We start from the raw sequence: 26,767 nt of genomic DNA on the forward strand, positions 1-26,767 counted from the left end.
CAACCTAATATTTATAGGTATGAAGGCAAAAAGAAAACAATTAAAGTAACAATAATTGCCAATTATTTCTTTCTTTTAGGTGTTTGATGTGGTTTATTCTACATTCCTGCCAGGAAGTTAGTATGTTTGCTTAATATTTCATATTGTGAATATGTTGTATCATATAGGAATAATTGACCGTTTTTTAAAATGTTGCTGTATTTGAAAAAAGTAGATTGTCGGACGTATGATTCAAATGTGTGTTTGTGTGTGTGTGTGTGTGTGTGTGTGTGTGTGTGTGTGTGTGTGTGTGTGTGTGCGTGTGCCTGGAGGCAATGAAGAATGGTTTATTTTTTGATGGGGCTAATTAAAATACTTATTCTACATTATAGAGGAACCCCATCATGTTGGTTTCCATTCTTAAGAGATTGCAATAAGCATGCACATAAAAATGTGACCTTGTACCACTGGCATCTTTAGTCGTTTAAAATCAGTACTGTTCTTTCTTAAAATATCAATAAATTGAACTTTTTAGTTTTTAGCTTGACTCTCTCAGCATTCCAACAGAGAATAGACTTCTAATTTTGCATGATGTGTTTATTTTGTCAGAGTGTGGTTTTATTGCACTTTTGTGTGAGTGTCACCAACATGCCAGGAAGAGAGAAGGTGGTGTTGGGGTGGTAGCGTGATGGTGCAAATGTCATGTGAATATGACGGAAATCCAACTTCTCTGACTAATCTGTGCATCACTTTGCTCATGTTAGTCAGCTGAGGATCAACGTCAGCTTTCATACCGTCATCTGATGGTGATGTGTTGGACTTCTGAAGTACTACCTTTGTATATGCAATGCTTTACAGCAGTGGTCCCCAACCACCGGGCCACGGCCCGGTACCGGGCCGCACAAGAAATTTAAAAAAATATGATAATAAAATATTTTTTTATTTTTATTTTTATTAAATCAACATAAAAAACACAATATATAGATATATCAATATAGATCAATACAGTCTGCAGGGATACAGTCCGTAAGCACACATGATTGTATTTCTTTATGAAAAAAAAACAATAAACCCCCCCCCCCCCCCCCCTTCTTCGGTCCGTGGGAGAAATTTTCAAGCGCTGACCGGTCCGCAGCTACAAAAAGCTTGAGGACCACTGCTTTACAGTATGTAAAATGGAAGAAGCCTGTCAAACATGAGATGAACGGATGAATCCTGTGACTTGAGGCATTTGTTGAAACCACTGTCCCTCCAATTGTCCTTGTTATGAAAAAGTTACACACACACTCCCACACTCAAACGCATACATTGTTTGTAGAGGAATGCAGCCAAGTTGAATGTTGTTGTAGGGATCAACATAGCGGCAGGTGGCATGTGAAATGAAAGCAAATGAACACAAGCTGCGAGCTGAAAACATTTCTGTGTCAAAGTTCAATCGGTGTTCTGATGCTGAGAGTCTGCAGCGGTCCACGACAGCTGGGAATTATCTGGAAGAGACATTTAGTTGAAAAATTAGGAGCAATATGCAATGTCTTAAATATCACAAATTCATTATTAACACTCAAACAAGATACACATGTGCACTCATACATATAAACACAATGCCATCATAAGGCCTACTGTAAAGCTCGATTAAACACAGAGAACATCCCTAAACTGTGCTAGCAGTGTCGCTAACACGAGTGTAGGGCTGAGCGTTGTGGATCAAAACTCAAATCCCAATAAACAGTAGTTTGGCTCATAAACTAACCCATAAAGGGAAGTATCCGTTGATGTAACTAAATATCTCCACCATGTCTTGATTTAAAATTTTCTGGACTGATGGAGATCCCAAATACACAAAAACAGGTACCAACAAGTAAGACAAGTAGGTTTTGCATAATACGATCCCAACTTAAAATGTGTTTTGAGTTAAGAAAAAAGAAAAAGCCTTGAAAATAATATTTAAAAAAAGTCAAATATAATCTCCAATCTTCTTTAAAAAAAAAACATTTAACTATGCTCAATTCTTCAGCTAATTAAAGCACAAAATGTGAAAAAAGTACCCCGGTTAGAGGGGATTTTTTTAAACATCACGAATATGACAATAATTGACCTTTAACAATGGTGTTTTTATAGGTAAACATCATTACAGGATGTACACACAAAAATGTAGCCATGAATATCGCTAAAATCCGTCTCATTTTGTCCACCACCGACACTGAGATAATTATTTATGCGTTCGTTACGCCTTGTGTCGATTACTGTAACATATTCTTTTCGGGTCTCCCTCAGTCTAGCATTAAAAGATTACAGTTGGTACAAAATGCAGCTGATAGACTTTTGAAAAGGACAAGAAAGTTTGATCATATTACGCCTATACTGGCTCACCAGCACTGGCTTCCTGTGCACTTAAGATGCGACCTTAAGGTTTTACTACGTACCTATAAAATACTAAACGGTCTAGCTCCATCTTATCTTGCTGATTGTATTGTACCATAAGTCCGGACAGAAATGTGCGTTCCAAGAACTCCGGCTTATTAGTGATTCCCAGAGCCCCCCAAAAAAGTATGCGGGCTATAGAGCGTTTTCTATTCAGGCTCCAGTACTCTGAATGCCCTTTCGATAACAGTTGGAGATGCTACCTCATTTTAAAATTCATTTATACACCCTCGCATTTAAATAGGCCCCTTTTAGACCAGTTGATACTGGTGTCTAAAACTGGTTGATACACCTACTCAGTGGCCTAGTGGTTAGAGTGTCTGCCCTGAGATCGGTAGGTTGTGAGTTCAAACCCCGGCCGAGTCATACCAAAGACTATAAAAATGGGACCCATTACCTCCCTGCTTGGCACTCAGCATCAAGGGTTGGAATTGGGGGTTAAATCACCAAAAATGATTCCCGGGCGCGGCACCGCTGATGCCCACTGCTGCCAACTGCTGCCAACTGCTGCCCACTGCTCCCCTCACTTCCCAGGGGGTGAACAAGGGGATGGGTCAAATGCAGAGGACACATTTCACCACACCTAGTGTATGTGTGACAATCATTGGTACTTTAACTTTAACTTAACTTGATCTGCTGTCTCTCTTTTTTGCTCTGTGCCCCTCTCCTGCATGAAGAGGTTACTAGGGGGCCACAGATCAGTTTCCACGGAAGAGGCACTACCTGTTCCAAGTCGGGTCCTGGGATGGACCACTGCTCTATACATCAGTTGGTGACATCTCTGCACTGCTGTCTACCTACAAGAGGATCCACTGCTAGCCTCACTATGAACTGGACTCTCACGTTATTAACTGTACCCACTCGGCATCCATTGCACCGGTCACCTAAGGGGGGGTCCCCACATGTGCGGTCCCTTCCAAGGTTTCTCGTTGTTCTTATTGGGTTGAGTTTTTTTCTTGCCCTGATGTGGGATCTGAACTGAGGGCGTCGTTGTGGCTTGTGTAGCCCTTTGAGACATTTTTGATTAAGGGCTATATAAGTAAACTGTGATTAATTGATTAATAATTATTTTACTAGGAAAAGTAATTAATGCGTTACTTTACATTTAAAAAACTTCAAATATTTAGCATAATGCAGTTAAGATAAGTTTCATATAAGAGCAGTGTGTGCGTCGGTGTGTGTGCCTTTAAAAAGACGGTGCCTGTTGCCGAGTGACGTGTGACGTCAGAGAGTCCTCGCAGATTGTGTTATAGATTTAACTAGGGATGTCCGATAAATGCGTTAAAATGTAATATCGGAAATTATCGGTATCGTTTTTTTTTATTATCTATATCGTTTTTTTTTATTTTTATTAATCAACATAAAAAACACAAGATACACTTACAATTAGTGCACCAACCCAAAAAACCTCCCTCCCCCCATTTCTTTCTGTTATCAATATTCTGGTTCCTACATTATATATCAATATATATCAATACAGTCTGCAAGGGATACAGTCTGTAAGCACACATGATTGTGCGTGCTGCTGGTCCACTAATAGTACTAACCTTTAACAGTTAATTTTACTCATTTTCATTAATTACTAGTTTCTATGTAACTGTTTTTATCTTGTTTTACTTTCTTTTTTATTCAAGAAAATGTTTTTAATTTAGTTATCTTATTTTATTATTTTTTTTAAAAAGTACCTTATCTTCACCATACATGGTTGTCCAAATTAGGCATAATAATGTGTTAATTCCACAACTGCATATATCGTTTGATATCGGTATCGGTTGATATCGGTATCTGTAATTAAAGAGTTGGACAATATCGGAATATCGGATATCGGCAAAAAGCCATTATCGGACATCCCTAGATTTAACGCTTCCGTCAGTCTACCCCAGGGCAGCTGTGGCTACGAAAGTAGCTTACCACCACCAGGTGTGAATGAATGATGGGTTTTTAACATGTAAAGCGACTTTGGGTACTTACAAAAGCGCTATATAAATCCCAGGTATTACTATTATTATTATTATTATTATTAATGTGCTTCTATGGCTGTATGTTCTTGACAACAAACGGGGTAAATTTTTTGGATGGCAAGTTTGTCACTTCGATTATTGATTTGTTGTTTAATATTACCTTCGACCCTCGTAGTTACTAGCGCGCTGTAAAGTTTGTGTCAAGTTTTATGGTGGTGAACTAAACGTTGTCTTTTACTGACCAGTTCCTCCAACTAAGACCTTGTTTCTTCCGTGTTTAAAGACTAGTGTGTGAGCTAGGGGCTGCAGCCCCACTCCCTTCTGTGCATTGCACAGGAAGGAGGGGCACACAGTTTTCAGCGCGCACAGAGTGATCAGTGAAACTTCCACTTCAATCATTTGTCCATTTGGTTATGGTTATGGTTTAAGTTTATTTCAAACATGCTATACAGATGGCCGAAAATGTTACTCTAGTTTGATCAAATTTGGATGGATTTATTTTAGGAGCAAAATGCTAATGAAAGGGTTAAAATCTTTATTTGCACGTGTTACTTTTTTTTTCAATACTCGCACAACCTTTTTAGTGGCAAATGCGACTTAAATGCTCGTACCGTACAGCCCTGGTTGTTTAATATTTATATTTATATATATATATATATAAATATATATATATATATATATATTTAATATTGTAAATCCCAAATTCTGTATTTTCATGTACATTCTGAGTATCTCATTCAGTAAAAAACAAAAATTGTATTACATTTTTGAGATGGTCTACTATAACATTTTTAGTATCAGTCATTATTGTGTGAGTATTCTACCATCGTGTTATCAGCTTTTGTCCTTTTTTGAAAAATCATCATATTTTTTCACTAATGTACAGAAACCTCCATTGTTAAAAGAAAGATTAAATGGCCTGGTAGTCTTTTTAGTTTCCATGTAACACAACGCTTTACTTAACACCTCATTGGTTGGTTCTGAAACAGGATCGATTGCTTCAGTCTTAATTTACCGGAAGTGGGTCTTTCGTTTTGAAGCATTACATTTTTCTGCACTGAAATTTTCAGCACTGAATGTGTAAACACTGAATTTTTATACACTGAAATTTTATGAACTGAATTTTTAAACATGCATTTTGCTGACAATTGTTTTTTCACTGTAATTGCTAGCATAATTTGATGTAAACAAAATTCAATTTACACAATTCAAACGCAAAAAATTCAGTTCAGTTACATAAATTAGGTGTAAAAATTACACAAATTAACCTTCATACTTCCGTTTCGTTTATTCAGATCCTCACCAAAACTAAATGGCTTCCTACCTCCATGCAGAACCCCTTAACAAATGTGCAGTCCTGCTAACTGTTGTGGTAGAAGCTAGTGCACAGTATTGTATGTGTATCGTAGCAAGAATAGAGATATTCTATAACTTGTCACTGCATTTATCAGGGTGTTTTATGTATTTCAGGAAGGTAGCACTTACAGCTTTCTTCAAAATGACGCCTCTGAGGGAGGTTAGCGGGAGGTGGCCATCCCCTGCTCGCCGTCCCCTGTCGCGGCCCGCCGGTCATGGCGGAGAGGAGAACTGAGCTGGACCGCAGGTGTGCCCGGTAATGTTTCCTCTCTGATCTTTCCCAGGAACGCAGGGCTCCTGACTCCACCTGACACCAGGTCTCCCGCTGCATGTTGACATCCAGGAGTGGCTCTGCTTTGGATCCAGGCATGTTTCTCTTAGACTTCTTGTTTGTTTGATCAGCTTCACCTGCTGTTGGCCAAGATGATAGGTGATGCTAGGGTTGCCGTAGCAACATGAAATCTGAGTCGATGACCTGTACACCCTTAAGATCTTTAGAATTAGAAAGGATGACTCACTCTGTTGACAGAAAGAAAGCTTTTATCACTTTAAAGACACAAAAATATTTACTTTACGTCTCATAAAGTTTAATTAACTTTACCGTCTTGTAGTCAGCCGGGTTGGGGTGGGGTTGAGACTTCAGAAGCCATTCTTACTGTGTCCACATTTCTTTGGACTCACCAAACAATGAATGTGCTTTCTAGGACATGTGGGTCCTGTCTGCTACATTAGGATTAGGATTAGCGCAGCTAATGATGGCAGCATATGGACAAGCTACTTTGCTTCCACTTTTATAGTCAATACTGCATGTACATCTACTACTTTCTGCACTGACATTTCACTTCTCTACTACTGCTACTAGTACTACTACCTAATGTTTGCAGGACAGGAGAGAAAGTACACTGCACTATGCTTTTTAACCATTCTCCATATTTATTACATCTTTACACTTAAAATAATTTGTTTGGTTACATTTTGTCATCCTAGTTGGTTCCGGTCCTGTGAGAAAAGAAAGAAAGTTGGAAAAATAAGATATCTTTCAGGAGTCTTTTTATTTATTTACAAACTATAAAATATACTCCAAACCCTTTTATACATCCCAAAGTAACCCTCCCCCTCCCACATAGTCACGTAGCTAAATATCTCGCCTTCTACAAAGGCTTGGATGTTGGCTATACATGTCCCAGAGAACATCTTTAACTATGGATGCTTGTCTTGAGTTAAAATTAGCAATGACAGTGATAGCACAATAACACTGCATAAGTAGTCAATATTAGCAATCAAAATCCTGGTTATATACTGTAGGAGCAGCATTATCAGCACATGAATGTCAATGGCCCATCAAAAATACCAGGAAGTGATTAAAAAACAAAACAGAACAGCACACTAATTTATTACTGTACTTGTGTAGTGGTTTCATGGAAAACAATTTTAAAAAGGCTTCCAAGCGCCAGTAATGTGGTAAATAAGATTATTCTGTGTCCCCCAGCTTGTATTTTCTACCCGTCCGGTAAGACTCCAAATATAGAAATCAATGGGTTTGGAGCGATTTTAATGCTGATAAGGGATTAAAAAATGTCCAGGCTTGGACAAAACCAAAACATGTAAGACAGCATTGCATCCATCACCTTTCACCTATCACGTGTTGAGCTATCTTGTGGGAAGAGTTGAGCTAATTTGGCCTTGGAGTATTACCACCTTAAATTGAATAATAGCGTGTCGAGCACACACTGAAGATGTGTGAACCCCATCCAAAACCTTGGTCCATGTTCCATCGTCTAATCCTTTTATCATGCACTTTTAATTTTAGAAAGTTAAAGGGAGTTTTTATTAGAGATTGAACAGTGTATTCGCAAGATTGTCCCTTTTTTTGTTGGGCCAAGTGACATAATATCATCCGTGATCTTCACTGGGTGTCTATTAGGGAACTGCTGTGTGATGATACTGTAGTTTCGAATTTGCAGGTATCTTAAATGATACTACATTTTATAAATTATATGTGTGACAGAAGCGGATATATTATTTATAAACAGGCCATTTAGTGCTTTCGAGGCCCCTTTCAGACCACCTTTTAATCACTAGATTAAATATTTTCTTAAACGGAAAAAATATCTGTAGTGAATGCTTTACTATTGGGTTGCTTTTAGAGAAATCTATGTGACGACCGGGTCGCATAGTGATGCGAAATGTTCGTTCTCCCAGGGATGCAGATTGGGCTTTGGACACAGCTTGCAGGTAAGAAATTATTTATTTAAGAAATAAATAATACTGAACAAACAAAAACGTGCTCATAGCACTTAAGGAAGAAACAAAAGGAGCTAGCGTGGGAGCTAGAAAACAGAGCCTTTAGCGTGGGAGCTAGAAGGGTTCAGAGCAGGAAAAAAAGTCGTCATCTGTTGTAAGGAAACAAACTACGAAGCAAGACCGACTGACTGGGAAGGCAAGCTTTAAATAATAATGTCAGTGATGAAAAACAGGTGCGCGTCGGGCACACACACGGCAGGTGAAAGTAATCAGTTGCTATGGTAACAAACTCAGGTGCATAAACAGGTACTAAAAGGAGTCCAAGACTAGCAGAAAAACACAAATGACCCGAAAACCCAAACAGAATATGATCCGCGCAGCGGATCCTAACAGTACCCACCCCTTAAGGGACAGATTCCAGATGGCCCCTGGAAAAACTAAAACCCCCCAACTACAAGGCAGTTCACAAGTCAAGGGAGGGCGGAGGGAGGTCTTGGCGGAGGGTCGCCAGGCCACGTGTCCCCGAATCCACCGGGGACTAGTCAGGCGGCGGTGGCGAATGGAACGCCGCTGCCGCAGGCGAGGCAGACAACCACGGAAAGGCCACCTTTGTGGCCGCCGAGGAGGCGGACGAGACTGGCGCCAGAAGTTCAGCAGTCTTTGAGTCTTGCACCCAAGTCCTGGGCGTCGCTGCTGTTGGCGCCAAAGGCGTCCAAATAAAGTCCATAGACGAGGAGGTGGGCGGCACCGTGGTGCGGCTCGCCGGACACGAGGAGGTGGGTGGCGCCGAGGTGCGGCGCGCCGGACACGAGGAGGTGGGTGGCGCCGTGGTGCGGCCTGCTAGACACGAGGAGGTGGGCACGTCGTCGGCGAAGCAGGCGTGGAAGCCATGGGAGGCGTGGTAGGCGAGGCAGGCGTGGAAGCCGTGGGAGGCGTCATCGCAGTGGAAACAGGAAGCGTCGCCATGGAAGCAGGAGGCGTCGCCATGGAAGCAAGAGGTGTCGCCATGGAAGCAAGAGGCGACGACGTGGGCGGAGCCAGAGGTGGAGCAGGCGGCTCGTCTGCCGGCGTGGACAGAGCAGGCGGCTCGTCTGCCGGCGTGGGCGGAGCAGGCGGCTGGTCTGCCGGCGTGGGCGGAGCAGGCGGCTCTTCTGCCGGCGTGGGAGGAGCAGGCGGCTCGTCTGCCGGCGTGGGCGGAGCAGGCAACGGAATACCTGTGGGTGGAGGATGTCTCAGCTGGACTGCTGGGTCGGCCGTAGGGGGAATCATCACCTGCAGCGCGGTGAGTATACTTCCCAGCTGTCTCTCCAAAGCATCAAGGCAGGCGTCTTGGCGTTCCGCCATGGCGTTGACGCAAGCCCCAAGAACGCCAAACTGTTCCTCCTGTTGTCCAAGTTGTTTTTCCTGTTGGAGCAATGCCCTTTTTACAGGGTCGGTCTCTGCGGGGTCTCGTGTGCTTTGCAGCGCTGGAGCAGGAGGTGGAGCCGAAGCAGACAGTGCCCCCGCTGGAGGAGAGGCAGGCAGCAACCTCAGTGGAATGAGGTCTGCTTGCCCCGCTGACACGCTACCAGGACTGCCCCCCCTCAGGAAGCAGATTCCAGATGCTAGATGGAGCTGGTGGGGGGAGCGCTTGTGCGAGTTCGGCGGGAGCAGAGGGCATGGGCGGGTGGGCTCTAGGAAGCCTGGGAGCTTGAGCCATAGGAGGTGGGGCCAAAATAACTGGGGGCGGAGCTAGAAAGTAAGGTGACTGGGACTGACTAGATTTAGATTGTTTTTAAAAAGTCCTGATAATGCTTAATTGCAGAATTAAAGTCACTTGTAAATGGCTGACAGAAAGAATTGACAGAATGTATAAAAATGTCTTTGTCTATGACGTCATCAAAAATGGACGGGGCAACGTCATCAGGGGGCACCGACGGAATGACGTGATAGCTGAAGTCCCAGTGATTGACAGGCCAGTCAGAGAAATCTTTGGTAAAGTGGTTGATGGAATTACCAGACATTTGAAGAGGGAAATCCTGGGCAGCTTGCAGATGGCTGTGTTTCGGAGGGAAGAATTGCGGGGTTGGTGCGTCTTTGCCGCGAGCCGAAGCCTTCTTCGTGGACTTCCTCTTTTGCTGACGCGTGCGAGCGGGCTGAGAGCGGACCTCCCCGGGCCAGATGGAGTCGAACGGGACCAGAACACCTCCTGGTCCCCAAATCATCTCCTCATCTGGAGAACAGCGGAGCGTCTCTGCCTCCATCGCTCGGAGGACCATCCACGCACCTTCATCTGCCTCCGACATGAGAACTTCTTGCTTGCTCCGTACTGTGACGACCGCGTCGCATAGTGATGCGAAATTTTCGTTCTCCCAGGGATGCAGATTGGGCTTCGGACACAGCTTGCAGGTAAGAAATTATTTATTTAAGAAATAAATAATACTGAACAAACAAAAACGTGCTCATAGCACTTAAGGAAGAAACAAAAGGAGCTAGCGTGGGAGCTAGAAAACAGAGCCTTTAGCATGGGAGCTAGAAGGGTTCAGAGCAGGAACAAAAGTCGTCATCTGTTATAAGGAAACAAACTACGAAGCAAGACCGACTGACTGGGAAGGCAGGCTTTAAATAATAATGTCAGTGATGAAAAACAGGTGCGCGTCGGGCACACACGCGGCAGGTGAAAGTAATCAGTTGCTATGGTAACAAACTCAGGTGCATAAACAGGTACTAAAAGGAGTCCAAGACTAGCAGAAAAAAACAAATGACCCGAAAACCCAAACAGAATATGATCCGCGCAGCGGATCCTAACAATCTACTGTTAAAAGTGATGCACTCTGAGTAAAGCTGGCAGTGTCAAGGATGGGTAAGACAATTTTCTTACACAGGGGAATTCCCGGGGCGTTCCCAGGCCCACTGCAAGACATAGTCTCTCCAAGGAGTCCTAGGTCTTCCTTGTGGACTCTTACCAATCGGACGTGGCCTTCTGACCACCTCATCTGGTTCCTCTCGAACTGGAGCAGTGGCTTTACGCTAGGAACATCGATCAACCAGTAAATTGAGAGCTCAGCCCCTTTTTCACCACGACATACCGTAGAAGCAGGGTCCACATACCTGCAGATGCCGCACCTATCCGCCATTGATCCATCTGTCGATCTCCCGATCCACTCTTCCCTCACTTGTAAACAAGACCCCAAGATACTTGAACTCCTCCACCTGGGGCAGGATCTCGTTCCCAAACCATAGATGCCACTCCACCCTTTTCCGGGCGAGAACCATGGACTCGGACTTGGAAGCGCTGATTTTCATCCCATTCACTTCACACTCAGCTGCGAACCGATCCAGTGAGAGCTGAAGATCCTGGTCAAATGAAGCCAGCAGGACTACATCATCCACAAAAAGCAGAGACCTAATCCTGCAGCCACCAAACCGGATATCCCCAACGCCCTGACTGCGCCTAGAAATTCTGTCCATAAATTTTGTAAACAGAATCGGGGACAAAGGGCAGCCCTGGTGCAGTCCAACCCCTGCTGAAAACGGGTCAGACTTACTGCAATGAGGACCAAACTCTGACACTGATCATACAGTGAGCGGACCGCCACAATCAGCCTGTCCGATACCCTGTACTCTCTGAGTACTCTCTACAGGACTTGGCCAAAATTGTTGCACAGCAGCTAAATGAGCACTTAGCGTTTAACAATCTCTGTGAAACCTTTAAGTCCGGTTTCAGGGCAAATCACTCTACGGAGACAGCCCTCGCAAAAATGACTAATGATCTATTGCTAACTATGGATGCTGATGCATCATCCATGTTGCTGCGACTTGATCTTAGCGCTGCTTTCGATACCGTCGATCATAACATTTTATTAGAACGTATCAAACCACGTATTGGTGTGTTCAACTTAGCCTTTTCTTGGTTTAACTCCTATCTTACTGACAGGATGCAGTGTCTCCCATTACAACGTAAGCTCGGAGTATGTTAAGGTCCTGCACTCTTCAGCATCTACATGCTGCCGCTAGGTGACATTGTATGCAAATACAGTGTTAGCTTTTACTACTATGCTGAGGACACCCAACTCTACATGCCCCTAAAGCTGACTAACACGCCAGATTGCAGTCAACTAGAGGCGTGTCTAAATTAAATTAAAAATGGTTGTTCACTAACTTTTTGCAAATCAATGCTAAGACACCGGCACCATAACATTTGACAACCAAACAATTACCCAAAGTGACTCGTTAAAGAACCTCTGTATTAATTTCGACCAAACTCTCTCATTTGAGTCTCACATTAAGAGTGTTACTAAAACAGCCTTCTTTCATCTCCGTAATGTCGCTAAAATTCGTTCCATTTTGTCCACCACCGACGCGGAGATCATTATTCATGCGTCTGTTACGTCTCGTCTCGATTACTGTAACGTATTATTTTCGGGTCTCCCTAGGTCTAGCATTACAAAATTACAGTTGGTAAAAAATGCGGCTGCTAGACTTTTGACAAGAACGAGAAAGTTTGATCATATTACGCTTATACTGGCTCACCTGCACTGGCTTCCTGTGCACTTAAGATGTGACTTTAAGGTTTTACTACTTACGTATAAAATACTAAACGGTCTAGCTCCATCCTATCTTGCTGATTGTATTGTACCATATGTCCCGGCAAGAAATCTGCGTTCTAAGAATTCTGGCTTTTTAGTGATTCCCAGAGCCCAAAAAAAGTCTGCGGGCTATAGAGCATTTTCTATTTGGGCTCCAGTACTGTGGAATGCTCTGAGATGCTACCTAAGTAGAAGCATTTAAGTCCCATCTTAAAACTCATTTATATACTCTAGCCTTTAAATAGACACTCTTTTTAGACCAGTTGATCTGCCGTCTCTTTCTTTTCTGCTCTGCCCCCCTTTCCTGTGTGGAGAGGTTATCAGGTGACCACAGTTGATGCGCTAACTGTTCAAAATCGGCACCTGGGGTGGACCACTCCACTGTGCATAAGTTGGGGGCGTCTCTGTGCTGCTGACTTGTCTCCATTCAAGATGATCCCCTGTTGGCCCCACTATGGACTGGACTCTCACATAATTACCGAGATCCACTCGGCATCTATTGCACCGGTCGCTCATGGCCACTTCAGGGCAAGTAAAAACTTAACCCAATGGGCGTAACGAGACGGACAAGCGGTAGAAAATGGATGGGGATACAGTATATAGGGTGTTTTGTGTGTGTGTGTGTGTGTGTGTGTGTGTGTGTGTGTGTGTGTGTGTGTGTGTGTGTGTGTGTGTGTGTGTGTGTGTGTGTGTGTGTGTGTGTGTGTATGTGTGTGTGTGTGTGTGTGTATATGCATATAAATCCTTAAGGCTCTGGATGCTGTGGGGTTCTCTTGGTTGACAAGACTGTGGACATCACAAGCGGTGCCTCTGGATTGGCAGACTGCAGTGGTGGTTCCTCTATTTAAGAAGGGGAACCACCACTGTATATATATAGATAGGCTATATAGCGGGTCAAAGCTAGTAGGAGCAAAGTGCCAACAGGGTATTCCAATCGTTATATATGGCACGGAAACGAAGACAACAAGAATGCCGGCAATTTGTGCTGCATACGGTTGCAGAACACACAGTAAGGTTGAAATAAAGACACTGGGAATAATCTTAAATAGGTAAGTTTTTTTTTATTAAAAAAAATAAAATAAAATGTGTATTCATAGGAAATGTTTTTACTTTGAAAGTAAAGAAAACTACATGGAAACGTATTGCGAAATAAGCATGTTATACTTTATTTTCTAAATACAACAATGTATTGCCTTGCCTTTAATGGGAAAGTGGCCCCTGCTAAGATGGCCGCCACGTAGGCACGTCACGTACATTTTGCTGCTCCTGCAATTGAAGCAATTATTTCAAACTAATGGCATACGTGCTTTATATTTTGACTTTCTCGTGAAAACATTGTTTTCTTTGTAACGATTTCAAGAGAAATTTTATTCTGATGCTATATACAACAATAATTATATTTGTATTGCATCATGACGGTGAGTAATAACTGCTGCTCTCCTATTGGTCCATGCAGCGTGAGGCCATCCTCCTTACAACAAAGAATTAAGGCGGGTTGTTTCCTGAGGATGTCTGCTCGCTGGTAACGATGTCAGGTCCTTCTCCGCCTGCGCCTCTGGGGGTGGTCTGCTGACATTTAAAACGACGAATAAGAACCACGTTACTGAACTCGCCATGGTGGCAGGGGAACTGATGCAGGAACATGTGCGCGCGGACGGCTCACCTGAACGCATTGCCGTGGACCGGAAGTTGCCAGAGGGAGCAGTCCGAGACATCCTCCCCGCCGGTACCGGTGACACCGGGCGGGACAAGGAGGCGCTAGAGGAGGCAGATGAAAGCCAGGCGATGCTAGCTGGTGTAGGAGAAGCAAAAGATGGAGAAGAGGAGCAGAAGGACGTGCAGCGTATGCAGACCAGGCTCTACTGGAGCCGCTTCGTGGTTCTGGCCGTGTTCAGCCTGTACTCGCTGGTCAACGCCTTCCAGTGGATCCAGTACAGCATCATCGCCCACGTCTTTACACGCTTCTACCAGGTGAGCAACGACACGATCAACTGGCTCTCCATCGTATACATGCTGGTCTACGTGCCGCTCATCTTCCCCGCCACCTGGTTGCTGGACCGCCGGGGTCTGCGCCTCACCGCCGTGCTGGGGGCGGGGCTCAACTGCGCCGGCGCCTGGCTCAAGTGCGCCAGCGTGGGTCCCGGGCTCTTTGCCGTCACCATGGTGGCCCAGGTCATCTGCTCCGTGGCGCAGGTCTTCATCCTCGGCCTGCCCTCCCGCATCGCCTCCGTGTGGTTCGGACCCAAGGAGGTCTCCACCGCCTGTGCCACCGCCGTACTTGGAAACCAGGTCAGTGCTTTTAGGACCAACATAGTGTTTACAAACATGTACTTTTGACTACTCGCATAAAAACTAGCACATTATTTAAATTAATACGCATGAATAAAAATAATACACTATCATACTTTGACGCAATACAACTCACAATACTATATGCAGCCTGCACTAATACTATAGCATTAGTACAATAGTACTAGTCCAGTCTAAAATGTACACACATGCCAGTGAAGCCGTGATGGATTTCATACAAACATAGACAGGAAGTGACATCTGAGCTGTCAACAAGTAGGCCTACTAGAAAAGCAAAGGTGTGATTTATTGGTACTGGAACATTTTCTCACAAAAACAAGTTCTGACATGTGGTCATGTCTCTGTGTAACTATGTGTGTGTCTCTGTGTTTGTTGTCCCCGTAAGTGTGTCATTGTGTGTGTGTGCATGTTGTCTCCGTAACTGTCACTTTGTGGGTTTGTTGTCTCCTTAACTGTGTCGTTGTGTGTGTGTTCCACAGTTGGGCACGGCCATCGGCTTCCTGTTGCCTCCTGTTTTGGTTCCCAACATGTCCAACGACGAAGAGCTGACGACCCATAACATCAGGGTCATGTTCTACGGCACTGCCGCCGTCTCCACGGCACTCTTTATTCTCGCTCTGATAGGTATATGTATACACACAAACACACACACACTCGTACAGTTGGAGGTAGCATACAATCAGTAGTTTGTGTGCATATCAACATTAAAGGACGGCATCCTCTTGGTCCTGTTTTGTCACTTCTCAATCAAAATAAGCTAACTCCACAGCCCTGAGTTGTGTGTGTGTGTGTGTGTGTGTGTGTGTGTGTGTGTGTGTGTGTGTGTGTGTGTGTGTGTGTGTGTGTGTGTGTGTGCGTGGATAAAGAAATTGCGTGGCTGAAGCAAACAAGTTACAGAGATGTCTCAGTTTTCTTATGCCCAAGTTTTTGCATAATTAGTTTTTTACTTCTTTTTTTTTACATTGCGCTAACCATCTACTAACCCGACTCTCGCCAGATCCTTGCAGTTCACGGAGCTCCACACAAGGATCTGGGCTCGAGGGCAACGCAAACTCCTTCAAGATAGCAAAAAATAATGAACCAATCAGGATCGCTGGGCGGGATTTCATAGATGTGACGTAGCGCCGGAGCGACTGTTTGATTTAAACAACAATGGCGGCACGCAGCCAGGAGTCGTGTGCTGCCATTGATTCTGCTATTGCAACTGTTTTGTCGAATCTATCGAATAATAATTCTTGAAAAGATGATCAGACAACGATTTTGAAGGTATTTATTAACTTTTCGCTCTGTCGTTATCCAATATGTCGGCTGTTCTGTTTTGGATTTCCCCGCGTCGCTCTGATCAGCGTCACGGGTTGATTTCGATGTGAGTGGTTGAAGTAGCACGTCATTGAAGATAACGGACAAGTGGTTTATCCAATCACATGCAATGATTTTTTTTACAAGTCCCTGCCTTCTGAAATACATCTCCTATTGAGAAGTCCCAGATCCTTATGTGGAGCTCAGTGAACTACAAGGATCTGGCGAGAGTCAGGTTAACAAACTACTGCCTTTGGCTGCGAATTGTTCGGTGGAATGGAGTGTCCAACAAAAGAAACCACGCATTGGCGCATATTTTTTGTGGAGTACGACTGCAAAATAATCCACCATGGGACCAAAGAAAGGTGTTAATACCCTAACCCTTTGATAAAGAAGGTGAGAAACACTACTGAAGAAAGAGAGAAGTCGTAGTAAAATACAAAGGTTGCTCTCCCTTCCCTTCATCCCTTTAATATCATCCCTGTGTTTGCCAACAATAGTATTCAATAAAGGTACAAGTTATGTTAATTTCTACATTTTATTCAGCATTTTATGTATTTTACTTTGTTTTCTGCATGTAAGACTGTTATTATTTTCTCTGAAATGTTTTTGTGTTCATGTTTTTGGGTGTCTGAAGCAGTTTATATTGTTTCTTTTGGAATAATTGCTAGAGGATTTATATGATTTGATTTTCGCTAGACCTTCTGGAAAGATGGTCAAACAAAATTTGCACAATGTTTTGTGTTCTGTATTATGAATTTAGTGATTTGCTTCCGTGGGTTCGTCTCGTGTAATGCTTGTGGTTGCTACTTGGTATGAAAATATAATTATTCTTTTCACTAATTAAGATGATTACATGTCAAGACGGAGTTGACACATGACGTGTCTTATTAATGAAGTTACAGTGCTTTTAAGTTAAAGTACCACTGATAGTCACACACACACTTGATGTGGTGAAATTATCCTCTGCATTTGACCCATCCCCTTGTTCCACCTTGTGTACTAAACTGTGCACATCCTGTTTGTTCATCTGTGTTTGCAGTCATGAAGGATCGGCCATCCCTGCCGCCCAGTCAGGCCCAGGCGGTTTTGCCCGCAGCCCCGCCGGAGGACTACTCCTACAGGCGCTCCATCGTTAGCCTGATGAAGAATAAAGCTTTCGTCCTGCTGCTCATCAGCTACGGTTAGAAAAGCAATCTAGAATTTACAACTGCTTTCTAAAAGAAATCCTAATTTTATTTTGATCTGCACCAAAACACAATGGCGTCTTCTGTAGTTCCGAAGTTTATGTAGTTTATACATAGTTGTACTTGCTCACGCCTGTATAATGAGCATATGGTAAACCCTTGCCTCTTGCGCTTCCTCCTTGGTAACTTGTGAAGTTTGTGTGGACTCAGTTCAACCTTTAGCTCAAGGCTCCTTAAACAAGTGTGTTTATTGTAGCATTTGGAATAACAGGCAAAAAAGTGATTGTCATTATTATTATGATTGCTTGTGCAGGTATAATGACGGGCTCCTTCTACTCGGTGTCAACCATCCTCAATCAGATGATCATGTCCTGTTACAAGGTAACTTACCATTCTAGCATCCTCCACACTCTTTTATGTATATATAGTCACTTTGTTGTAGATGCATATCACAAGACTAATACACAATTGGGTACAGTTGGAAAATACTGTCATTATTGCAGTGAAAGTAACAAAATGCTATGTGCTACCTCATTGTTAAGAGTTAAATAATAATGTGTAAAAAGTGTAAGAACGCTATCAGTGATATACAGTGAGGAAATGCTTTGTTGGTATGCTGTTGTAGTAACACAGCGACCTCATTACACTGTAGTACAGTTCTCAAGCTTTATTAACCAAGTATCATCCCAGAAAAAAGTTGGCTCTCCAAGTACCACCATAATGACCAACATTACAATACAGTAGGATAGTAGGCCTAAGTCTTCAGGAAAAACAAGGCATAGTCAATAAGCATATCGTATTAAAATAGCCTCATGTTATTAGCATAGTGAAAAATGATATCATATTTAAGTACCATTATGCTATTGTTAGCATAGTAAAAATCCATGTCATTAGCGTAAAAAAATAGCATGATGCTATTGGTAGGATAGTAACTATGCATGTCCTCAGCATATTAAAGTAGCTTGATGCTCTCATTCGCACAGTAAACACGCACACCATTTGCATAATAATTTAACATGTCTTAATTTCCAATCGAGATTATTAAAGTATTTCTGATTAACATGTTGCTATGGGTAAAACAAACTTGGCACCAGGTTTTCATGTCAAATGTGGGATGAAAAAAAGTACCTGGTGTTAGTTTTCTTTTGCATTGTGCCTAATAGTAATTTAAATAACGCTCTTAAAAGTTCTTACACTCCAAAAACCTGTTTTTCTTCTTTGGAAGACTCAAATGTCTGTATGCTGCTGTGTTCCTTGCTGAACAAAACACACCCTGTTTTATGTACGTTGTAGTCTAAAAATGATTGAGTCAAGTTTAAAAGACACTTTGGAGCATTGGAGAGAGATTATTGTTCACTGCTATCACACATTCCTGCTGCTCAGCTTTGCATGACCTTGTAAAAGTCTCTCAGCTGTCAAGTGACTGACCAGACACTCCTTAAACCGCTTCATCCCATACACGCTAACAGAACATGTGACAAGCTTGTTAATATCTCTGGTCATCAGGATCAAGAGTTGAATGCTGGGAGGATTGGTCTGACGCTGGTGGTGGCTGGCATGGTGGGCTCCATCCTCTGCGGACTGTGGCTCGACCACACCAAGACCTACAAGTGGGTTTCATACACACATTCACACACTTACACAAACTTTTAGTCAGTTCGTGACGTGTGCTTGTGTGACTCTGCCCCCAGGATGACGACCCTGTTGGTGAACTTCTTGACCTTTGTGGGGATGTTGGTCTTTACCTTCACTCTGAACCTGGACAACATCTACCTGGTTTTCTTCACGGCCGGCATGCTGGGGTACCACTCACCTCCTTACTGTGCTGCCTTTTTTGCAAAACCTTTTAAGTAGCCTTTCATTTTCTGACTGTGTTCTAGTTGTTTACTTTCTATGATTGACTTTCTTCAGACATCTGATTAGCTAAACTGCTCCTACAGTTAGCAGAGCCGTGTATAAAGAGAGTGTGGCCAACTAAACAACAGGCGCCATGACTGCTACCAAGGACGTGTGCAGCTTTGTGCCGATGCATGCAATTGCTGTCATTTTGACGTTAGTTTTTCTGACAAAATAAACCTAAATAATATGTCTATATATTGTTTTAAACATAGTCTTGCTCATGAACTTACAATAAAACATGCATTTATTTTGTGAAAGTAAAATTTTGCGGCCGTATTTGACGCACTCTGCTGCTACATTACTCCAGTGTTTCATGAGCAGCAGGCACTCTAACACGCAATAAACGTAAAATAATACTCAGAACGACCACATTTTTCCAAAATGTTTATTTACTTTGGACCAACAATCACGGAGAAATTGTGACTTGTGGGAAGTATGTGGTGGTGGTGGTGTCTTCCTCCAATGTATTTGTAATGACTATGTATCATTCATTATGTATTATTACGACTGATCTTTCTTTTTTGTAACATGCTTAGTGAGTAAGTGTACTTTTGTATTTATTTCCCCATATTTCTGTACAATTAATAAGTACAGACCTAACTGCTTGGCAACTCTGCCTGTCGCACCTCCTCCAGTGCACTTCGAGGTCAGCTGCAGGGTCGTCAGCTGGTGCCACCGTTCACTGATGTTTCGCCCCCAAGCCAGGACACCTCGCGGTGGGGGGGCAGTGGCTAAGCGGGGACGTCTCCCCGCGCCACTCCCTGCAACTGACCTCAATGGGGTGTTGAGCCCCAAGTGTTGTCCCTCCTTCTTAGCCACATCCAGAAACTTGCCTTCTCTGCCTCCTCTGCCAACTCCTTAATGGCCCTCCTCAGGCTGTAACCGGTCATTCCCGCCGCACGCAGGAGTCGGGTCGCAGAACCTCCTACGAAGCCCCTGCATCCGATCTCCACGGGGTGAATGGACGCAGACCAGCCTCCCCCCTTGCAGTCCTCTGCCAGGTCGCTGTACTTTGACCGTTTGAACTCATGTGCTACTGGTATTCCCTCCTCCCATGGCACGGTTAGTTCAATGATGAGGACTTTCTTAGCAGCTGAGGACCACATCACAACGTCTGGTCTTAGCGTTGTCTGTATTACCTCAGTTGGGAAGACTAGCAGCTTGTCCAGGTCAACGCGCATCTCCCAGCCCTTACCAGGGGTAAGCAGAAGTGATGATCTTCCCGCCTCTGTCTTCTGTCCTACCTCTCCTGGTTTGATGAAATTGATGTTTGGCCGATGGCGATCTGTGGCGTTGTTTGCCCCGACTCTGCATCTCTCCAACAGCTCTGCCAACTTCCTCAGCACCTGATTGTGTCGCCACCGGAAGCGCCCCTGCGTCAGCGCGACGTTGCAACCTGAAAGGATATGTTTGAGTCCTGCATTGTCTTTGCTGCACAGGGAGCACTTGCCCTCGCTTCCGAACCATTGGGCGAGGTTTCGAGGGCATGGCAGGGTGTCATACGCTGCCCTCACGAGGAAGCTAAGCCGAGATTGAGGAGTTCGCCAGATGTCGGCCCAGGTTATGACTCTTTTGATGGTATCCTCCCAGCGAGTCCATGCCCCCTGTTTTCCCTAGGATACGGCCTGGATCCAATACTGGTCTTGCGCCACTTGTGTGACCTCTTCCACCACCATGGCCTTCCTCTGCTGTCTCGTGGCTTTGGACCAGAACTGGACTGGTTTCCCCCATCCCAGTCCTGCCCGGCTGTCTTGGACTCTTCCCAGAATCTCCTTGTACTTCAGCCTTGAGACAGCTTGGTCCACTTCCACCTGAGCCTTCCACTTTCGTCCAGTGCGGACAGTCACCGCTGCACTCTTCACAGCTTCGTCTCTTGATTCCCTCAACTCCAGTACAAGGCGAGTCTTCTCCTGCCTGTAACCCAGATTGATTGACTTCAGAGGAAGTTGCAGAATGTTCTTGCCGAAAAGACCTGTGTCCGAGAAACAGCGGGGGAGGCCCAGCCACTTCCTGATATAACCGTTGGCGATGCTGTCCATCTTGCTGGCCTGAGAAGATGGAATTTCGGCTACTTTCAGCGGCCACATTACGCGGTGGAAAAGTGTGAAGTGGTAACACCAAACCTTCAGCTTCCCAGGAAGTTGGCTGCCGTCGATCCTTACGAGCCCCTCTTTTAGTTGTTTCTGGACCACCCTCCCCATCTGCCTGTCCGCGAGCTCTGCTGTATACTCCCTCCCGAGGCTTCGGATGGGCTGCTCTGCCAGGAGTGGAATCTTCTCACCTCCTGCTGTGAAGACTGTCCTGTCACCTCTCACACCCTTCCTGATGGACAGGCTCCTGGACTTAGCAGGCTTTATCTTCATCCTCGCCCAGACGGTGAGTTCGTCGAAACGCTTGAGGAGTCGTGCTGTGCATGGGGCGGTCTGTAGGATGCTTGTCACATCATCCATGAAACCTCTCAGAGCGGGGAGTCTTCCTCCTGACGGTGTTTTCAGGCCTCTGACCATTTGCCTTGCTCCAATGAGTAACACTTCAAATGCAGCCACAAAGAGGATTGGTGATATGGAGCAGCCCATGGCAATTCCCACTTCCAACCGCTGCCATCCTGTCATGTAGTCATCTACTGAGAAGCACATGTGTAGGTTGTTGAAATACTTGGCTATGATGTTACTGACACACACAGGAACGTGGAAGAAATTCAGGGCAAACTCAACCAGCTTGTGTGGTACTGAGCCATAGGCATTTGCCAGGTCGAGCCATACCACGTGGAGGTTGCTCCTCTCTCTTTTGGCACGCTGTATCTGATCCCAAATCACGGATGCATGCTCTATGCACCCCGGAAAGCCTGGCAGTCCGGCTTTTTGACAGCTTGTATCGATGTAGCAGTTGTTGCTGAGGAAGCTGGATATCCTTTTTGCCAGGACAGAGAAAAATACATTCCCTCCACGTTCAGTAAAGCGATTGACCTGAACTGGCTGATGTTGGTTGAATTTTGCTCCTTGGGGATGAATATTCCAACTGCCTCTTGCCACTCCGCTGGAATGGATTGCTTCTTCCACACAACACTCATGAGCTTCCACAAGATTGTGGTCACTTGCGGACAGTTTTTATACACCTTGTAAGGAAGCCCGTTTGGTCCCGGTGCAGAGGCTGATCTGGCTTTTTTAAGGACTTCTTTAATCTTGCTCAGCCTAGGTGGGGAAGTGTCGAATGGGGTCTCTGGGGGCTCTGGACGTGGCACATGGCCTGGTGAACCAAGTGGTGTATCTTTGGCTGCATCCGTATACTGGTCCTTGATGTGTTGTTCCAGATCCTCTTTCGCGATGGACAGCTTGCCACTTCGCTTTTCGTCCAGGAGCTGACGGGCAAACCGGAAAGGATCCTTGAAGAAGTCTTTTCTCTCCTTCTCCTTTCGTTTCCGGCGCCTTCTGAGTCTCTCTGCCCGACGCAGCTTGGCAAGACGCTGCTTGAGATCATCCCATAGCACTTTGAGCCCTTCTTTTTCCTCCGCGGCTGCTTTCCTCCACCTCTTACGCAACTGGCGCCTGTTGGTTATAAGCCCCTTGATGTCCCTCTCCCTCCGTCCTTTGTGCTTCTGGGCTGTGGCTCGCTTGGTCGCGCTCTCTCCGAACTTCTCTCTGCACTCCTCATAAATGATGTTACTCAGCGAGGTTAGTTTACGCTCAACCGTCCCTCGCAGGGAATGCTCCAGTACCCCTCTCAGGTGATCATCAAGCTTGCGCCATTCTGCTTGGTTGCTTGCCTTCGGCCACTTGATCTTCTTGCGCCTTTCTGGATGTTTGCGTTGGCTCTCTGACTGTGCAACTCTCTGGGGGACTGCATGAGCTTCGCTCTCGGGTGCTGCATTCATCTCCCCTCCTGCTTCCACTGCCGTTTCCCCCTCAGCATTGCTGGGACCCTCTGCACTGTGGTTTGTCACCTGGCATTGGGTCTCTTCCGTCTGACCTGCCGAAGCAGCGCGGTTATGCTGGTCGGGAGTACTCCCACACTTCATTCTCCCTTGATGAATCCGCAGTCCTTTAAAAGAAGTCACCTTCTGCCACCCGCATTTACACTTCCGGAGAACCTTCTCATTGTCGTTTTCCGTTCCGTTTGTCACCGTTTGATCCGTCAGAATAGGCCCATCTTCCATCCCGCCTCTCGGAGGGCCTTCGGGTTGTTTTTTCTTATGCCTTTTCGTAGTCAGTTTGTAGGTGCTTCCTCATGAGATATAACTGAGATATGGTAACTCTATTAAGAAGTACAAAATATGGAGTGATTTACATGCAAGAACATATTTTGCATTATTCATTATTGAGGTATTTCTTGCCAGTTTTATATGAGATTTTCAGTTCATGTTACCATCTATTATTACACCTAAAATATGGTTTCTTTTATTCCTTAAATATCTACTCTGTCTATTCGTATTTATGTTTTACTTTCTCTTCTACTGTTACCGAATATCCGTATTTTAGTTTCTTGTAGGTGGAATAGCCCCATGCTGCACAAAAAGGCAATTTTAAACGAAAAACTAACGAGGAAGCACCACAAACACATAGGATCAGCTCAAAGTTGGTGGTAATCATGGCACCCTGTAGTCACGTGAATGCCTTTTGACCAATCATTAAGGATATCGCCTGAAACAGGGTTAGCCATACTCTCTCTATACATGACTCTGACAGTTTATAGCACCATCTGATGCTCTGTCACACACATGGCAGCCTGTGAATGTGCACAATGACAAAGAATGAAGTACATGTTCCTTACTATTCGTCATGTTTCTCTCAGTACTTTCTTATTTTATGTAACATTTGTGTCGTAACGTAGTTGCACTTGTTGGATGTCCCTGCCCTGATTGAGCACTTAGACAAGTATGTGGTGTGTAGAAGTATGTCGCATTTACCCATTGCCAGAGGCTAAATGGTTTGAGTCAGGCGACGTACAAAAGTACCAAACTGCTTTGTCAGCAAACAAAGCGACCCTTTATATCCAACAAATAATTAAAGGTGCCATATGTAGTAATGTGGCCAGAAATGGTACGGCAATCACGGTCAAAATTCTGTAGTCCCCTCCCACTCTCCATGACTGAGGTTGCCAGATACAAATCTGAATCCTACTCCAAGAAATTTCAAATGGCCATCGACGAGTCCTACACTGTAGGTTTCTCTTGTTTATGCTTCTTGCAAGATGGTTTACTAAGTAATTATGCCACATTTTACTGATGTTGATTAGCCAAATGTATTTGTAAAGTTACGCAGCAATATTTTCGTCTGGAGTCGGGACAGATTGTTGGCATTACCCTGCTAAAATGTCTGGTTTGACCGCACGGACCACCTTCGAAATAATTATATATAATTATAATGCAGCTGAGATAGGTTCCAGCACCCCCAGCAACCCCAAAAGGGACAAGCGGTAGGAAATGGATGGATAGATGGATGGAATATATCATATATCGCATAGGCCTACTTTGATGGCAAGCCAAGGCCAACAGTAAAATTACCGCCACAATTTGTTCAGCATAACTCCATGTTGCATTCAACCTGACGCACTGCATTCCCTTCCATGTACACACATCACCATCTTTCAGTGCAGGGTGCAATTCAATGAGCCAACCCACTTTACGCAAAAACCCAGTTACGCATAAATCATTTAGCTTACTACCATGTCAGTACACAAAGTAGAAAATCATTACATGTAATGCATTATATTGTGTCAAGCATATACCGCTCCATATGTGCCTGATGCACATACAGTACCAGAAACCGCAATTAGTCGTGCTAATGTTGGAACGCATTTCCTCAGCGTATCAGCATATTGAGAACGAAATAGTCACTGACACTACCCATATCCACATAGGTTTTATTTGTTGAAAATATATTTTTCCTTGTCAGTTGGAAGACACATCGAAATACAGGATAACGGACATATATTTCCTCCATTATATGTCGGTATGTCATTGACCGGGCTAGCATGCTAAGCTACACTAGTGTGATGGTGCTTCGCGCCTAAGCATTCGTTGCACGAACATACTAGCTTTGTTAGACAAGACCATAGACTGTTTTGGACAATATAGTTTACATACGAAATGTCCATTTCCATTTATTACAAGTAATAAGAAAACGTAAATGCCTGACTTGCCTATCAAGGAGGAAATTAGCAAGTTTGGCGTCAGATGAAAACATCTTCTCCGCCTTCAATTGTCTCCATCTTTCAAAGGCATCCTCGATACAAATCCTCGTTTTGTTCCTGGCTTTGTCATGAATAAGTTGAGAATCGTAACAACGCCTTTTAGATTTACTAAGGTCTGACATGTTTAGTAACTTTACCAGTGACAGTAACTCGACGAAGAAGGCGGTGTGTAACTGGCAACCTGGATGTGACACACTCACTGACTTTTTAATTGGTCAAACGGTAAAGGGCGGAGCTTCGAAATGAACACAATAACAATATTTCGGGGCTGTACATCTAATTTTGAAATAAGCATATCCCAGCTGAACCGCCATTATCAGTTATAAAGGTATTCGAAAATAACATGATTTATTATTGCTTTTTGACATATCAGGGCCATTTAATGATGACTTGACATGAAATTATTTCATATGGCACCTTCAAGTGTTATTATTACTCAAAAGACTTATGGTGACGGTAACATACAGTACATGGTCAACCGCTGATGTTGAATTCTCCTGAAACCTAGCGTCCCCTGCAGTGGACATTTCTCTTTTGTCTTTTTCGTTTGTCATAGTTAGAACTTGCGAGGAAAATAGCCCTGTCATGCAAATGTTGGTCTTTTTCTTATGTCAGAGTTTGACATTTTGGGGTGGGGGAATAGCCCTATCATTGAAAACATGAATAATGGACATTTCTTTTTTGTCGGTTTCTTTTGTCAGAGTTAAGCATGTTGGGGTAAAATAGCCCTGTCATGCAAATGTTTGTCTTTTTCTTTTGTTAGAATTAGACATTTGGGGGGAAATAGCCCTGTCATACAAACACCAATGTCTACTGCAGTGGACATTTATATTTTGTTGTGTTTTTTGTAAGAGTTAGCATTTTTGGGAGAAGAAAAAACGGTGTCATACAAATGTTGGTCTTTTTCTTTTATCAGAGTTAGACATTTTTTGGGGGTAAAAATAGCACTGCCGTGCAAAACACAAATGTCTACTGCAGTGGATATTTCTTTTTGGTCTTTATCTTTTATCAGAGTTAGAACTTTCAGGGGAAAATACCCCTGTCATGCAAAATGTTAGACTTTTTCTTTTGTCAGAGTTAGAACTTTTAGGGGGGAAAGCCCTGTCATGCAAGACACAAATGCCCACTGGAGTGGACGCTGGCTCTCAAGAGGAAATGTCGACATGTTCCTCGTTACCATATACTGTATGTACCATAACATAACTTTTTTGGAGTTATGTAGCAATAAAACACGAACCCAGTTACTTCCTGTTCAGTGCAAAATAATCTTAAAAATAAAAGCATGCCGGCTTTAACCTAACTTCTACACCAATTAATTGTTTTTACATTCTTAGCTGCAAAAATAAAGATGTAC

The 26,767-nt window shown here is 44.0% G+C and overlaps 2 protein-coding genes across 2 annotated transcripts in view; one reads left to right on the forward strand and one right to left on the reverse strand.

Moving 5' to 3' along the window:
- Window positions 1–1,079: 1,079 nt before the first annotated feature.
- Window positions 1,080–6,319, reverse strand: LOC133647871 (spermatogenesis-associated protein 45-like). Its single transcript, XM_062043602.1, has 2 exons — window positions 5,847–6,319; window positions 1,080–1,466 (listed from the first exon to the last, which is right to left on the reverse strand). The coding sequence occupies exons 1-2, from the start codon at window positions 6,085–6,087 to the stop codon at window positions 1,411–1,413; spliced, it is 297 nt and encodes a 98-aa protein (XP_061899586.1). The 5' UTR covers window positions 6,088–6,319; the 3' UTR covers window positions 1,080–1,410.
- Window positions 6,320–13,439: 7,120 nt separating this feature from the next.
- The window catches only part of flvcr1 (FLVCR choline and heme transporter 1), a 34,788-nt gene continuing 21,460 nt past the window's right edge, over window positions 13,440–26,767 (forward strand). Inside the window, exons 1-7 of the mRNA XM_062043604.1 lie at window positions 13,440–13,578; window positions 13,986–14,818; window positions 15,319–15,463; window positions 17,181–17,321; window positions 17,639–17,706; window positions 18,832–18,935; window positions 19,017–19,127. Coding sequence (XP_061899588.1) covers window positions 14,144–14,818; window positions 15,319–15,463; window positions 17,181–17,321; window positions 17,639–17,706; window positions 18,832–18,935; window positions 19,017–19,127 — 1,244 coding nt within the window. The 5' untranslated portion in view covers window positions 13,440–13,578; window positions 13,986–14,143. The remainder of the gene's footprint in view (window positions 13,579–13,985; window positions 14,819–15,318; window positions 15,464–17,180; window positions 17,322–17,638; window positions 17,707–18,831; window positions 18,936–19,016; window positions 19,128–26,767) is intronic.

This window comes from Entelurus aequoreus, linkage group LG04 (genome assembly GCF_033978785.1).
Source record: "Entelurus aequoreus isolate RoL-2023_Sb linkage group LG04, RoL_Eaeq_v1.1, whole genome shotgun sequence".
Classification (NCBI taxonomy): domain Eukaryota; kingdom Metazoa; phylum Chordata; class Actinopteri; order Syngnathiformes; family Syngnathidae; genus Entelurus; species Entelurus aequoreus.